Source organism: Barbus barbus (assembly GCF_936440315.1).
Source record: "Barbus barbus genome assembly, chromosome: 36".
Classification (NCBI taxonomy): domain Eukaryota; kingdom Metazoa; phylum Chordata; class Actinopteri; order Cypriniformes; family Cyprinidae; genus Barbus; species Barbus barbus.
The window spans coordinates 24,872,619-24,885,852 of NC_136714.1; the positions used below are offsets into that span (position 1 = coordinate 24,872,619).

Here is a 13,234-nt window from a genome sequence, read left to right on the forward strand (position 1 = left end):
TTATGCTTATTGCCCGAGGTATTGAGTGCCATTAAAGATTTGTTTGACTGATAGAGGATATGCAGATCGGTAAAATCCCTGTTGCATTTGGATTCGCTCCAGCTAAGCCATTGAGACAAACCTTGCGTTTTGAAATGGGAGCACCATTTGCTCCTGTCAACACGTTTAGCTTTCACAGCACAACAAATGATGAAAGAGGTTTAAAATATCCTGAAGCCCGAGATGTTGTCAATCAGGGTGTGTGTGCTTTTCCTAATTGAATTTTTATGTGCCAAACACTTGTTTTATGTACGCTTGAATGCATGCATGATACGATTTTCTTGGTGTTTTTACATTTGCATGTCATATTATTTAAAAGACCCTGAAAAGGGACTTTGCCTCAATATGTCATCATATTCATTATACAATCTTACAAATGCAGAATATTGTCACCTTTGGTCCTGCTTTACCAGTTGGTCCCCTCGGCCCTCTTTCACCACGGGGTCCCTACAGAATCGATCACAAGAAGTATGAGAAAGCAGCGTGTGAAATCAGTCATAAACTGATCAGCAAAAGGGCACGCATTGTTTGTTTTTGTCCTAACTTTGTTGCCTTACCGTGGGTCCTCTCTGTCCTCGGGGTCCCGACTTTCCTGCTGTCCCCTGTTCGTGAGAGAGAGCATAACGTGAATTAACGGAGAAAACAAAAACAACAAATTTATGTCAGTTCCCTATTATTACTTTTATTATTATTATTATTTTATTTTTAAAAGATATTATAAGGAATACATTCTAATAAAATAAGATGCATAAGCATTACTAGATATTTGTTATATTTAATAAATTCTAGTAAAATAAATATATAAATATTTTTAAATTAACAATAATATATAATAATTAAACCATTGAGTGAATAATAACTAATTTCATATGATTAATTTTTAAAAGGTATTTGTTACATTTAAAATATTAAAAATACAATAATAACATATAACTACACTGGATAAACCATAATTAATGTAATACTATTTTTGTTTTAATAAAACATTTACTAAAATGTAGGAGAAGTAGAGATAACTAAATAAATGTTTTGCTTTTAAATTCCTATGCTTCAATTTATGCTCTTTTCAACTAATTCAGTCATTCAAAATTATGGTAATTATTTTTGTAATTTCAACAAAACCATAAAACCAATATTTCTTTCAGCCTAGTAGAACATTGTGATTCATTTGATTATCTGTAGATTATATTAGCATCTCTCCGTCTCATGAATACTTCATGCAGATAGTTATGGTGGAAAAAAATAAAGCTTTGCATCAACAAATGAGTGCAGTGTGTGTGTGTGTTTAATGGCTTGAGAGAATAAGAGGTTTTTGGATTATAATGTGCTTATGGGAGACTGCATTGTCTTCCTAATGGCAGCCGGCTGCTGCTCTCAGCTTAAATGTGATGATATACAGCCAATAAAGCATTGGTGCAGAGAGCTGGGGGGGGGGGGGGGGGGGGGGGGGTTACTCAGAGAATGTTAGCTTCCATACACTGAGACAAAACCGTATCGTGTGCACAAATTGAAATTATTACTTTTATTACATTTATTTGTCATTTTTATTTATTCTGCTATGGTATGACATGACTGTGAGTAAAAGTATTATTTTAGTATCATTTACTTTTTAGTATTATTTGTATCTTTTTATATTTTCAGTTGTCGTTTTAATTTTTGGTTTAATGTTTAGTTTTTGGTTTAATTTTTAGTTTAAATATTACTATTTAGGTTCATTTTTAGTTCAGTTTTTGTTTATTTTTATATTTTCAAATTTCATTTTAATTCTAATGTTCAGAAATGTTATATGCTTTTGTAATTATTGTTTTTTTATATTACATTTAGGCTAAATGTATTTTTATTTCAAAAATGTATTTTTATTTTTATTTAATTTTAGTTTAACGTTTAGTAACTTCATGTTCTTTTGTCATTTATTATTATTATAAATATTACTATTTGGGCTTTTTTTTCTATTTATTTTAATAATTTCAGTTTTCAGTTAATTTATAGTTTTTCCATCTAATAATATAGTTTATATTACTTCAGCTTTATTTCAATTAAAATGTTTTTAACAATTTTAGAATTAGTTAAATATTCCCCTAACGGTGCTTCTGAATTTCTTTATTTTTAATATCTTAAAATAACATGATGACAGAGAATAAAAATCTAACCGGAATAGAGCTAAGTGAATTTTCTTGCTCACTTCATAAGATTAATCAAATTGCCTTTATTGAAATGGTTTATATTACATCAGTCCTATTCTACATGTTATATTCTATCTTTTGCATTATGTTAGCCTAAATGATTACCCTGCATTTCTTTCTCAAAATCCACAAACTTGAGAGAAATCCAGTGAGAGTATATCTTTTCGCTACTCAAAATACATAAATAAAATAAGATGAGGAAAAAGGGTGTGTGAGATAAACAAAATGAGGCCATACGGATCTCTTTTTTACACACCCTCGCGCCTTTCTCTCCGCTGGTTCCTTGGAATCCCTGGAATCCTTGAGAACCCTGAAGAGGAAAAGAGAGAGAGCGATTAATTCACAGGTCCATCAAAGCGAGGAGGGAGAGAGGGATAAAAGGAGGAGAAGAGAAGAAAAGTGCTGTTGCAGCAGTGCATGCTGGGTCACGGTCAAATGGAAAGCTGACACCAGATGGCATTATGGGTAAATCCACTTAGCTTTGATCAAGAAGTTCAAACATGTCTGCCTTCCAATCCTGCTCTAATGCATGCGCACACACACAACCTTGTCCTTCTATCAATACATGAACACACTCGAACTGTGGATGCTGGGTAATCGCAGGCAGATCGGGTTTATTTACCTTGGGGCCTTGTCTTCCTGGATAACCTGGCAACCCGGGCACACCGAGCTTACCCTAAAACCAAAGTACACAGAAGAAACATAACTACTCAGTCGTGACAAAACACTGACAAACTTCACGACGCATTTATAGATATACACTCACCTTCTCTCCGGTCGTCCCGAGTGGTCCAGCGTCTCCAGGTAAACCGCTTCTTCCTTTGGGTCCCTCAGGCCCGTCTTCACCTCTGGGTCCAGCAGCACCAAGTTCTCCCTGAATACATTAGGGTTTATATGAGACTTTTCCCTCAGAAACGAGAGATTTTTATATTTTTTAGAGCCCTGTTCCGATGAATGATACATACAATGATAGGATAAATAATAGCTGTGTGCCAGCCAATCATATCAGAGAATACTTCATTTACATTTACACTAACATTTACTGATGTAATAATTGAATGCATAAATGAAAAAAGTTGCTTTCAGGGAAAAACTATTCCCTTTAAATTACTCAGCAAACTTCCAAGTGGGCCTCAAAATGACAAAACAGGCTTTAGAATGAGCTAAAACAACCAAAATTACAATATTTTTCAATTGAATTCACCCCCAAAATTTCTAGAATGTTAATTAAATTATTTAAAGCAAACTTCCAAGAGGGCTTCAAGATGTTTTAATAAAAGACAAAAAAAAAAAAAAAAAAAACTTTAAAATGAGTAAAGGTATCTTCGAATGTTTTTGGTTGGACATCTTTGAATAAGCGATCCTAGATTTTAATAAAGAAACAAGTTTGTGTGTACAGTTAGTGTGTGTTTGATGTTTTTGCCACTTTAGAGATATAATAGGCAAAGACTGGCACTTGAGCAGCATGGGAATAGTGAAATGTGTGTGTGCGTGGCATTTAACAAGAGTAAATGGTAATTTGGGACAATGTCCACCCACTTAAATCCAGAAGCGTTTGCATATCGGTCCCTAAAGCGGTGCGCGTTTGCTCATTACAGACTTTTATCCAGCGCCACGGGTGAGTCAGCAAACTTTATAACAGCAAAAAATCAGATCAATTAGGCTGGGTGAATATTATACATGCCCTTCGACTCACTTCTGGAGTCCTAAATGACAAACTTTCTCGGCATTTTGTGTGAAAAATGTCAGTGAAATAGATTCAGGAGCGTGTCGTCTGGGGATATGTGATCGCTAAGGTGTTTTTAACACATTTCGATGTGGCCGAATTCCCACGTTATGGTCCTTAGGGCCCTTTTTTCTGTGGAGCAAAACTAATAGTGATGCACCACTAAATATAGACCCACTGTGATTTATGTGCCTCCTCAGAGAAGCTCTGAGAATTAAAGATCGACCCAAGTGAAAAGAGAAATCAAATCCCATAATTCTCCAGAGATAAAGACAAACATAAATAACCTCTTCAACCTGCGAATAAGTCTCTTACCCTGTCACCTTTGATGCCCATATCTCCCTTAAATCCCGGAAATCCGTCTTCTCCCTGAGAAGGAAAGAGATGAAGATTTGTCACTGAGAGCCTTGCAAACTTCCTTTCGCACATAATACCCCTTTTTTGACAAATGCAAAGGGACGGATCTCCATGGCAACTGCTATTTCTGCTATTTGCCGGGGCCTGATCTTATTTTCTGCTGCACTCTCGCAGGATACAACTTTTTAATGACCAAAGCAGGAAGGTCAAAAATGCATCTTGGAGTACACTGGTTTCAATATTCAGCAGCAGAAATGAAACATTAATGACACAGGAGCAGTGCATTAGCCGTCGGCACACACACACACACACACATACACACACACAACAGCTCGTCTCCATACAGACGCACTCTGAAATTACCTTTTCACCCTTGTTTCCTTTCAGCCCGCGGACTCCATCAGCACCCTGCAGACAGAAAGAGTGAAAGAGCAAAAGAAAAAAGATCAACAGAGTTCATCTAAACTTCAAACATCTCAGAAACTGAACCCCTGCGATTGACTCAATGTATCACGAACACTGACTAGAAACCATGAAGGTGATAAAAGCTCTCAAACTCTAACAAGCTGCATTACACTCTACTGTCTATATCCTGTAGGCAGCAACCAGACTCACTGTGCATTTTAATTGAATTACAATTTTTTTTTTTTTTATCTATGCTTTAATTTGGTATGAAATACAGGTATATTTATATTAAACAATTATCTTATTATTCTTCTGCCATTTTGGATAATGCATTCTTCACAAAGCATTCTGGGATTACATTTTACATAATATAATATAATATAACAGAGCTTTCAAAACGATTAATCACGATTAATCACACCAAAATAAAATTGTGATTACATAACATAACATAACATACTAAAATTGGTGCTGTCAAACGATTAATCGTGATTAATCGCATCCAAAATAAAAGTTTTTGTTTACATAATATATATGTGTATACTGTGTATATTTATTGTATATTGTGTATATTAACTCATGCATGTATATATTTTAGAAAAATATGCTGTTTATATATTAAATATATTTATATATAACATAAAATATAAGAATATGAATGTATAAATGTATAAATGTAAATATTTTCAAAATATATACTGTATGTGTGTGTATTTACATATACATAATAAATATACACAGTACACGTACTTATATAATGTAAACAAAAACGTTTATTTTGGATGTGATTAATCGCGATTAATCGTTTGACAGCACTAAATATAATATAATATAATATAACATAATATAATATGGCTGTAAAATCAATTAATCACGATTAATCGCACCAAAATAAAATTAGTTTACATAATATACGTTTGTGTACTGTGTATATTTATATGTATATATAAATACGAACACATACATGTATATAAGCAATGCATGTAATATATATTTAAATATATATATATATATATATATATATATATATATAAATAAATATGAATATATATTTTGGTGTGATTAATTACAATTTGAATAATCGATTTGACAGCCCTAAACATAATATAACAAAATATATTATTTATTTATTTTATATTTCAGACTTTTTTTCATACGATCGCAGGACAGTTGAACTACCAATCGTTTTTCCCCACTTTAATTCAGAAATTCATCTTCATATAACTTCAGTGACTGTCTTCTAACAATTAAATCTAATTAAATCTAATCTCTAATCTAATATAATGTAACATAATAATTGAGAAATGTTTCCTCATCACATTCAATTTGGACACAAGTGTCTCATCAAGTCAAGTCACTTTTATTTATATAGCGCTTTTAACTATACAGATTGTGTCAAAGCAACTTTCCAATATCAAAATAGGAAAATAGTGTCAATAATGTAAAATGACAAGATTAAACGCTCAATTTTCAGTTAATTTTCAGTTTTCAGTCATCAGTGAATTACCTGCACTGCCTTACATTGTGCCTTATCTTTGATGCCTAAAATGCTGTCTAGGTAGGCAAGTCTTGGAAGAAGGCTATAAAGTTCAGATGATTCTGCCTCAGGAAAGTATCAGAAACATTGGCAGGGTGCCGTCTCCGTTTCACTACGAGGAAAAAGCTAGAGGCTAAATGAGTCGGGTCACTTTTCACTGACATCTTACTACTAAAGAACTACAATACCCACTAAACAATGAGAGCTCGTTATGAGTTCTGCTATGAGCAATGAAGATTAAAAAACACCTGCCTTAACACCTCGAGGCCCAGGATATCCGATCGGCCCCTGAGGACCAGGAGGTCCCTGTAAAACACAATCAGTTATCGATGGAGTTATTGATCACATCTGAATCTACATTTGTGCAAGAGAACTGTCTATAAAGAAACTCTCCGGCTAGAAGAATGAAGGATAAACATACCAGATGTCCTTTCTCTCCGGATGGCCCTTCTTTTCCTGGGTGGCCCTGTGTTTGTGACACAAAGATAAAGAGAAATGACACGTTATGCTGCAGTAATTAAATATAAAACCATGAAATGTGGATAGAATAGGCATTGAGAATAGATGCAAACAATGTGTGTCTGTGAAGAACTGCCAGGCAGATCACTGTACTGTAATTATTAAAACAATGAAATCTGATACACAAACAATGGAGCTTGAGATGATCAGACGTGAAGCACGTGTGCGTTTCCCAGACTCACCGGAGGTCCGTCGGCTCCTGGCATTCCCGCTAAGCCTGGTTTTCCAGTGGGACCCTGAAAAGAGGAAAACCAGCATAAGCACTCAGCACACACTTCCTGTTTCAACACACATTCATGAAGATCATCCACTAGTGCGATCAATCATTTAAAGTGGTCGGTGTGTAGAAGGGTTAATATCAATGTAATATCAAATATCAATGTCCAGAAATCTACTTTAAAAGGATGTGCTCAATTCTTAAATATGTAAACTTTTTATTCATGCAGGGTTGAAAAAAAAAAACAAAAAAAAAAATTCAATCAATATTTTACTTTAATGACTATAAAGAAAACCAAGTGGTGTAAGTTAAAGTAAAAATTAATAAAATGTACACATTGTCATAATTATTTTCAAATCATATCATTTCTTGTTTTATGGTTTTCATGTCAAATAACAGTAAAATGGCTTTGATTTGGCAGTCAAACTTTTATATATATTATATTCTATTACTACTACTAATAATAATAATAATAATAAAACAAAACTGTTAATAATAAACAATAACAAAATATTTTACCAAAATAATTATTCTTTATTACAATCTGCAATCTTTAAGCCCAGAAAAAAAAAAATATATATATATATATATTATCAAAAATAATAATAAAAATAATCATTTCAATTTAGAAATGAAAAGGTTATAATCTGTAAGATTTTTTTTGTTCTTGAAAGAAGCCGCTTATGCTCATCTGAGCTGCATTTATTTGATCAAAAATACAGTAAAATAAAAAAATATTATTCCCATTTAAAATTGCGTTTTCTATTTGAATATATTTTATTTATTTATTTATTTATTTTTTTTATTATGCAAACAAACATGCTATTTACAGGTGACAAATCAAATACAGAGTAACCAGGGTCAACAAAACATACATGACAGCCAACATGGTTTGTGTGAGTATGAGTGTGTGTGTGTGTGTGTGTGTGACTGGGTGTTGTAGGCCTATTTGAATATATTTTAAAATGTAATTTATTCCTGTGATTCAAAGCTGAATTTTCAGCATCATTACTCCAGTCTTCAGTGTCATATGATCCTTCAGAAATTATTCTAATATGCTAATTTATGCTCAAGAATCATTTTTTATTATTATCAATGCTGAAAATAGTTGTGCTGCTTCATTTTTTCTTTATTTATTTTTTAAACCCTGATACATTTTTCTCAGGATTCTTGAATGAGAATGAGAACTGCATTTATTTGTAACATTATACAGTTTCATGTAAATGTCTTTACTGTCTTGATCAATGTAATGCATCCTAGATTAATAAAATTATTAATTTCTTTTAAAAAAAAAACTTAAACTTACACTTTTTGAACAGTAGTGTACTTATGAAATGTATTATAATCTTCATCACTAAGAATAAATATCTTGTCATAAAACATAAACATTATCAATAGAAACCCCCCCCCCCCCCCCCCCCCCCCCACACACACACACACACACACACACACACATACAAACTCTATATAAAGGCATTGTTCCATTAACCAGAGAAGCATCCTTCCATCGATCATCCACACATGCAATCTCACCTTCTCTCCTAGAGGTCCGATCGCTCCCTGAGGACCTGGAAGTCCCTGTGGAAGATGACAGGATTAGAGGATATTGACTGGTTAATGAAGTCAGCGATAGGTGGGATAGATAATGTCTGAGTGGGCGTGGCTTGATGAATACCTGAGCTCCGGGGTTGCCTTGTTGTCCTGGAGGTCCTGGCTCACCTTGAGGACCCTGATGGTGAAAAAAAGAAGCATAATAATGTGAATATGTGTGTGTGCAGAAGCAAGTTTGTATGTACAGAAGTGTGTGTGTGTGTGTGTCTCAGACTTACAATGTTTCCTTTAGGTCCAGGATGTCCGTCCATACCAGTCACACCCTAAAATAATAAAAGGATCAAAATAAATGAAAAAAATGTACACATTTATATATTCTCACATTTTAAAAAAACTATTAAAAATGATTATTTATAATCATTTATAATTAAGCTATTTATTTGTAAGTAAATAAATACCATGAAGGCTAATGACTTGATTCAGATAAAGATGAAGTTTGTACTCACGGGAGGTCCTGGGGGCCCCTGGGGACCTTTGGGGCCCAACAAACCACGAGGACCCTGAAAAAGAGAAGATGATGAAACAGAGAGTTGTGTTCAGCTGAAAGTGTCGGATAATAGAGGTGATACTGAGATAAAGTGGGTAGCATTCACCCGGTCATGTGACCTCAACATAAATAAAACAGCTTTTTCTATGCCTCTTATATGGTTTCTCATCTCATGTGCCTATTTCTTATTCACCTGAAATAAAAAATAATATTATGTATTTAAAAATAAAATAAATCAGACAAAGCGTGACAAACTTTCTTGTTCAAATAATGCATTTAAAAAATTAAGACGCTATAAAGCGTTCCATTTATTTTGAAATGTTCAATATTTGCACAAATAAAATCAATTAAAGTATTCACCCAGCCATGTAATCTCAACGTGAATAAAAACGGCCTTTTTTATCTTCATCTCATATGCTTCATTTTAAACATACTTAAGTACTAATTAAGTTCTTATTTAAGTCAAATAAAATACATTATAAAATAAAATAAATTAGTTATAAAGTGTTCCACCTGTTTTAACATTTTCAATAAATGCTCAAATAAAATAAAACAAAATGGTTTTTGCCCAGTCATGTGATCCCAACCTGAATAAAACAGCTTTTTCTATGCAACTCCTCACCCTCATGTGCTATATTTTAAACATGAGTACTGTCTATTTCTTATTTACATCAAATAATGCATTTAGAAACAAGATAAAATAAATGTGTTCCACCTTTTTTAAATGTTCAATAAATGTTAAAATAATAAAATAAAATAAAAGTGTTAGCCCAGTCATGTGATCTCAACATGAATAAAACAGCTTTTTCTGTGCCACTTAAATGACTCTTCATGTCATGTGCTTTTTTTTAATAAAAAATACTACTGATTGTGTTTATGTGTAGATGCAAGAGTGGATGAAGTCACTCTCAATCTAAATGGTGAATTTGGAGCACCCCCTGCTGGACAGAGTCTTAAACTGCTTATTTAACTAGTGGTTAATTGACTGAATGTTTTCAGCTCTACTACACTTTCTGTCTCACTTCACATCCATAATGAGTCAAATGCAGCGGACACGTCAAAAAAAGAGTGACATGAATCTGTGGTTTCACTGGAGGAAGCGTTATGTTATGTAACACTATGATCTAGTGGATAACAGAGGATAAGAGAGCATGCTGGGATACTCGAGGAGATGTGAACTCACCGATTCTCCGGGCAGACCTCTGGGGCCGACCTCACCATCATCGCCCTGGGATACAGGAAATGATGTCATCATGACGTCAAGATTCATTTAGATATAGAACAATAACATTGATGATGAAGGAAACAGGAAGGGATTCAAATAAGAAGCTCATACTCTTTCTCCATCCTCTCCTGAAGGCCCAGGTGGCCCCTGAGGGCCCGTCTCACCCTACAACAACAATGACAAAGACGTTTTCATAGAATGAATCACCCTCCTTTTAACATGATTACTGCCAAATAAATAAACGAATGGATTAAATTTGACCTTAACGCAAAAATTGTTTTATTAAATTGGCCAAATCAGAATAATGTATTGCAGAAAGCCATTTAAAAATAAAATAAAATAACAAAGTCTTACAAAAATGTATTTGAAAATAAATTAAAATATAATACAATAAAATAGCTGTTCACCTAAAGTGTTTCACCTATTTTAAAATGTTCCTAAACGTGTTTACACTGTGATGCTTTTACTGCTAAATAAATAAAAAAATGGACATTAACTGAAATAATTTTGTGAAGACTGGCCGATCAGAGGTTGTCGATCAACAAGGTTATTATAGTTCATTTAAACTAAAACAGGAACTAAAATTAAAATTGAAATCAAATAAAATATAAAAAACTTTTTGGCTCATTGCTAATTTTAATTTGAGTTTTTAAATTTAATTTGACATACTAAAATAACTAAAAAATAAAAACAATATAGACATATTTAAAATGATAAGAAAACTGACAAACACATAAGAAATTTATGTTAAACTATAGAATATAAAAATAAAAAAAAATGATTAAAAAATACTAAAATAATCTCAAATATACTCAAATAAGACTGGATAAAAAGCAATAAAATAAAATAATAAAATGTTCCATTTATTTTAAAATGTGTTTACCCTGTGACCCTTTTCTCCAGGCAAACCAGCGAGCCCATCGAATCCTCGGTCACCCTGTGAAGCACACAGACAGGAAACAGTTCAGAATGGCAGGATATTAACATTTTAGAAATAAGAAACTACCTTACTTTCTCTACATGAAATCAAAGTTGACGCTTTTTACTTTCTGGCATCTTATTGTGCACAATTCATTATTGTGTGTTATGCTAAAATATATTTGTCGTAAAATACGTTTATCTCATTAGTTTTACCTTTGGTCCCGTCTGTCCAGGCATTCCTCTGGCTCCATCTGAGCCGGGACGACCCTAAGCCACAGTAAACATGATTCTTGTTCATAAATCTTTTTATACAGAATGATCAGGTTAATAATAATAACAAGAAAATGCAAACGTACCCTTCTACCAGGCTTTCCAGGAGGGCCTATGGATCCCAGTGGACCACGAGGACCCTGAAACCACACACACACAGCTCTCACAACAGCTCTATCCTGCATTAAAATGTCATCAAATAGCTGAGGATTGTGGGTAACATGATGCCTACCTGAGGTCCTGATTCCCCAGACTCTCCTTTCAGTCCAGGAACACCAGGAGAACCCTGGGAAAATCAAATCAAGCACGAAACATATCAGATTCATCATAATATCATAGATATCATCCTTTCGTCAGACTGAAAACAGATATACAGACGTACCAGAGGACCGGGACGGCCCGTCAAACCCATGGGTCCGGTTGGACCCCTCATCGCCAGCTTTATAATAATGACACAGAGCGATTAGTTTGCGTGTGTGTGAAATATAGTGCGCATTACTGTAAGTGTGTGTTTTTACCCTGGCCTGCTGCATGATGGCTTGCATCTGAGCCTCTTGGGCAGAAACAGCAGGACCTTTATGTCCGCTGTCGCCTCCTGTACTCATGCGGAACTACAGAGACAGAACTTATCAACATTTAGACTATGATAGTTTACTTTAGACATGATAGAAAGAGTGAAAAATGTTCCACCTGTTTTAGAATGTTCAACATATGATAAAGTAAAATAAAATAAAATAAAATGTACTTGAAAATAAAATATTTCAATAATTAAAAATAAATAAACATATACATTCATTTATCTTAACATTAACTTTTGTGTGTGTGTGTGTGTGTGTGTGTGTGTGTGTGTGTGTGTGTGTGTGTGTGTGTGTGTGTGTGTGTGTGGAATCCAAAACACAAGTTGAATGCTACATCCAATGAGTGGCATCCAGTTATTGCAATAAATAAAATTCATCTGAAAAATGTTCATTATATGTTCAAAGAAAATAAAATAAAATCGATTTAAAGTGTTTCACCTCGTTAAAAAAATTAAATAAAAATAAAGGAAAATAAAGTTAAAAAAATAAAAATAAATAATAAAATAATTATATTTAAAAAAAGTAACTCTAAAGTGTTTCACCAATTTTAAAACATTCATTATATGTTCAAATAATAAAAGAATAAAATAATGCATTCAAAATGAAATAGATCTAAATTGTTCCATCTATTTAAAAAAATCATTATATGTTAAAATAAAATAAAACAATGCATTTAAAAATAAATCAGTTCTTGAATATAAAATATTATAAAATAGATCTAAAATGTTTCACCTAGTTGAAAATGTTCAGTATATTTCCAAATAAAATAAAATAACTCTAAAGTTAAAATTTGAAAATAATCATTTTATATTCAAATAAAATAAGACAAAAATAAAATAATGTATTTTAAAATAAAATAGTTCTAAATTGTTTAATCTATTTTACAAAGTTCATTATATGTCAAATAAATAAAAAAAAAATTTAAATTGCAGTAGTGTACAGTACGTACTGCAAAAATAAAAAATAGAACATACATACATAAATAAAAAAAGAATAAAATACGTGTGGTAGCATGCAATTCCAAATGTACTCTCGAGCTGAATTCAGACTAGCATAATACTCTTACTATTTCTACCATGTAAAGATAAGGCAGAGATAAGATAAGGCAGAAATAGTATGACTAGTAGTCTGACTAGTATGGTAGTATGCAGTATTCTGT

At 32.9% G+C, this 13,234-nt stretch overlaps 1 protein-coding gene across 1 annotated transcript in view; it reads right to left on the reverse strand.

Annotated features, from left to right (window-relative positions):
• Positions 1-13,234, reverse strand: part of LOC306856129 (collagen alpha-1(V) chain-like) — a 104,829-nt gene that overhangs the window by 24,508 nt on the left and 67,087 nt on the right. Inside the window, exons 13-34 of the mRNA XM_079395160.1 lie at positions 12,016-12,108; positions 11,880-11,936; positions 11,730-11,783; positions 11,584-11,637; positions 11,441-11,494; positions 11,190-11,243; positions 10,418-10,471; positions 10,265-10,309; positions 9,041-9,094; positions 8,813-8,857; positions 8,659-8,712; positions 8,517-8,561; positions 6,949-7,002; positions 6,669-6,713; positions 6,500-6,553; positions 4,669-4,713; positions 4,264-4,317; positions 2,989-3,096; positions 2,845-2,898; positions 2,479-2,532; positions 597-641; positions 433-486 (exon numbers count right to left, since the gene is read on the reverse strand). Coding sequence (XP_079251286.1) covers positions 433-486; positions 597-641; positions 2,479-2,532; positions 2,845-2,898; positions 2,989-3,096; positions 4,264-4,317; positions 4,669-4,713; positions 6,500-6,553; positions 6,669-6,713; positions 6,949-7,002; positions 8,517-8,561; positions 8,659-8,712; positions 8,813-8,857; positions 9,041-9,094; positions 10,265-10,309; positions 10,418-10,471; positions 11,190-11,243; positions 11,441-11,494; positions 11,584-11,637; positions 11,730-11,783; positions 11,880-11,936; positions 12,016-12,108 — 1,230 coding nt within the window. The remainder of the gene's footprint in view (positions 1-432; positions 487-596; positions 642-2,478; positions 2,533-2,844; positions 2,899-2,988; positions 3,097-4,263; positions 4,318-4,668; positions 4,714-6,499; positions 6,554-6,668; positions 6,714-6,948; positions 7,003-8,516; positions 8,562-8,658; positions 8,713-8,812; positions 8,858-9,040; positions 9,095-10,264; positions 10,310-10,417; positions 10,472-11,189; positions 11,244-11,440; positions 11,495-11,583; positions 11,638-11,729; positions 11,784-11,879; positions 11,937-12,015; positions 12,109-13,234) is intronic.